Source organism: Acanthisitta chloris, unplaced genomic scaffold (genome assembly GCF_000695815.1).
Source record: "Acanthisitta chloris isolate BGI_N310 unplaced genomic scaffold, ASM69581v1 scaffold21018, whole genome shotgun sequence".
NCBI lineage: Eukaryota > Metazoa > Chordata > Aves > Passeriformes > Acanthisittidae > Acanthisitta > Acanthisitta chloris.
This window is the reverse complement of record NW_008686738.1, coordinates 5,488-7,568: the sequence shown is the minus strand read 5'-3', so window position 1 is coordinate 7,568 and position 2,081 is coordinate 5,488. Positions and strand designations below refer to the sequence as shown.

The following is a 2,081-nucleotide window of genomic DNA, read 5'->3' as shown; positions in this document are numbered from 1 at the left end:
ACTGAGCTTTCTGGGCACCTCCAGCCGTGCCCAGGAGAGCTGTGCCCGGTGGCGAGGGCAGCGCTGTGCCCACGCCGTGCTCCCTGCAGGGGCTGAGCAGGTGTGGCTCACACCACTGAGGGTCCTTCCTCCTGTGTTTCAGCCTGTGACATGGGGCGCTGGGGCCCTGACTGTGCCCACACCTGTAACTGCAGCCACAGCGCCGGGAGCTGCAGCGCGGAGACGGGACGGTGCCTCTGCGACGCTGGGTACGCGGGCAGCCGCTGCCCGGCGGTCCCGGGCACCCCCTGCACCTGTGTGTCCAGAGAAAGGCAGCAGTCTCTCCCCGTGCCCTGGCTGTGTGGCTGTCCCAGTCCTGGCACCATCCCCATCCTGTTCCGAGGGTGGTTGGGTGGTGTGGGTACACACCTGTAAGGGCTAGAACCTGTGGGCTGTTATAAAAAAGCAGCTGCCAGATATTCTTACTCCCTTCAGAGTTTCAGCCCCTGCCTTAGCACAGCTTTCCCAGGAGCCAGCAAAGGATGGGCTCCTCAGTCTCCTTTCCTTCCCTTCCCAGAGTGCCCAGAAGGATGGTTTGGGCTGGGCTGTCGGCACCAGTGTCAGTGTGAGAATGGAGCTGCCTGTGACCACGTCAGTGGGGCTTGTACTTGCAGCCCAGGCTGGAGAGGAACCTTCTGTGAGCATGGTGAGTACCTGGGACCACAGCTCCATCCCACAGGCTCTGCCCTTCCTCTCTCTTTGCAAAGAGAATCTTCAGGATGGTGATGGGGAGAACCACATGTCTGCAAGCTGCTGTCTCTGGTTTTAATTCTGCAGGAAAAAGGTCTAGGGGAAAAAAACCCAACCCACAACCAAAATGTAAACGAGGAGGGGATGCAGTGGATGCACAACTGCTGTGGTCACCCCTGTGTGTGCACATTGAACATGGGGTCTTGGAGCAGCATCTCAGATGTTTCCAGCTCTGCATAGGCATTTTTTTGGGTTTTCTCCTTTGTTTTCCACAGCCTGTCCCGATGGATTTTATGGACTGGAGTGTCGACAAGTCTGCAACTGCCTGAATGGTGCCCAGTGTGACCCTGTGACAGGCCAGTGCCAGTGTCCCCCTGGCTGGACTGGCCCCCGCTGTGGCCAGGGTAGGTGTCTGTGGGTAGGTACAGGGGTAGGATGGAGTGGGGCAGTGTGTGGGCACTCCAGAGCCTGTGCTGCCTCTTTACTGCCAGCTCATAGGAACCAGAGGGTTGGGTGTCTGTTCCCCATCTCTGATTTTCTCAGGGTGGAGTTTAATTCTGTGTGGCAGAGAAGTATTTGGATTTGAACTGCTAGGGTCTGGCTGAGCACATTGTGAACAAATGTGGTGAGGGCTTGGGCATCCAGCAAAACTGCTTCCAAATAGATAAAAGGGTGGACAATTGATAACAGTGTCTATGTTCAGATGTCAGCTCCTGCAGGACACAGTCATTATTTCCCCATAGCACCACAGAACCACCACACACAGCAGCTACAAACCAGTCCTGGGCCCTCTCCCAGCCCCTGGGATGGTTGGTAGGAGCCTGGCTGCAGGTTCCCACCTGCCTGCTCTGCTCCCCCAAAGGTTTAACTTGAAATTACTGAAATGTCATAGAATCCCAGACTGGTTTGGGTGGGAAGAGACCTTAAAGCTCACCTAGTCAAACCCCCTGACATGGGGTTCCTTGGCTCCCCACCCAAACTGACTTTGAATATTTTCTTCTCTTTTCTCATGTTGCACTCCTGTTTTTATACCCTTTTCTGCCAACCTGTCATGGATGTCACCCCGAGCAGGTGAGACACCAAAGGTCATTTTGTGGGCAGCTGAGCAGCCTCGAGGGGTCGTTGGCTCCTCTTGGTGCTATCAAGTCTGTATCAGGCTGTCCACACGTGGCTCTGGGGCTGCCATGGTGTGGTGCCTGCCTTGTGCTGTGTCCTGACTGGGATGTTTGTCCTGCTTTCCCTCAGCCTGCCCAGCGGGTTTCTATGGGAAGAACTGCCGCCAGCGCTGCCTCTGCCACAACGGTGCCACGTGTGACCCGGGCACGGGTGTCTGCGCCTGCCCCGCGGGGTGG

At 56.8% G+C, this 2,081-nt stretch overlaps 1 protein-coding gene across 1 annotated transcript in view; it reads left to right on the top strand.

Annotated features, from left to right (window-relative positions):
- Positions 1 to 2,081, top strand: part of LOC103807577 (multiple epidermal growth factor-like domains protein 6) — a gene marked incomplete at its 5' end in the record, with an annotated part of 28,516 nt that overhangs the window by 24,033 nt on the left and 2,402 nt on the right. The window contains 4 exon segments of the mRNA XM_009080309.1: positions 143 to 273; positions 559 to 685; positions 1,005 to 1,133; positions 1,975 to 2,077. Coding sequence (XP_009078557.1) covers positions 143 to 273; positions 559 to 685; positions 1,005 to 1,133; positions 1,975 to 2,077 — 490 coding nt within the window.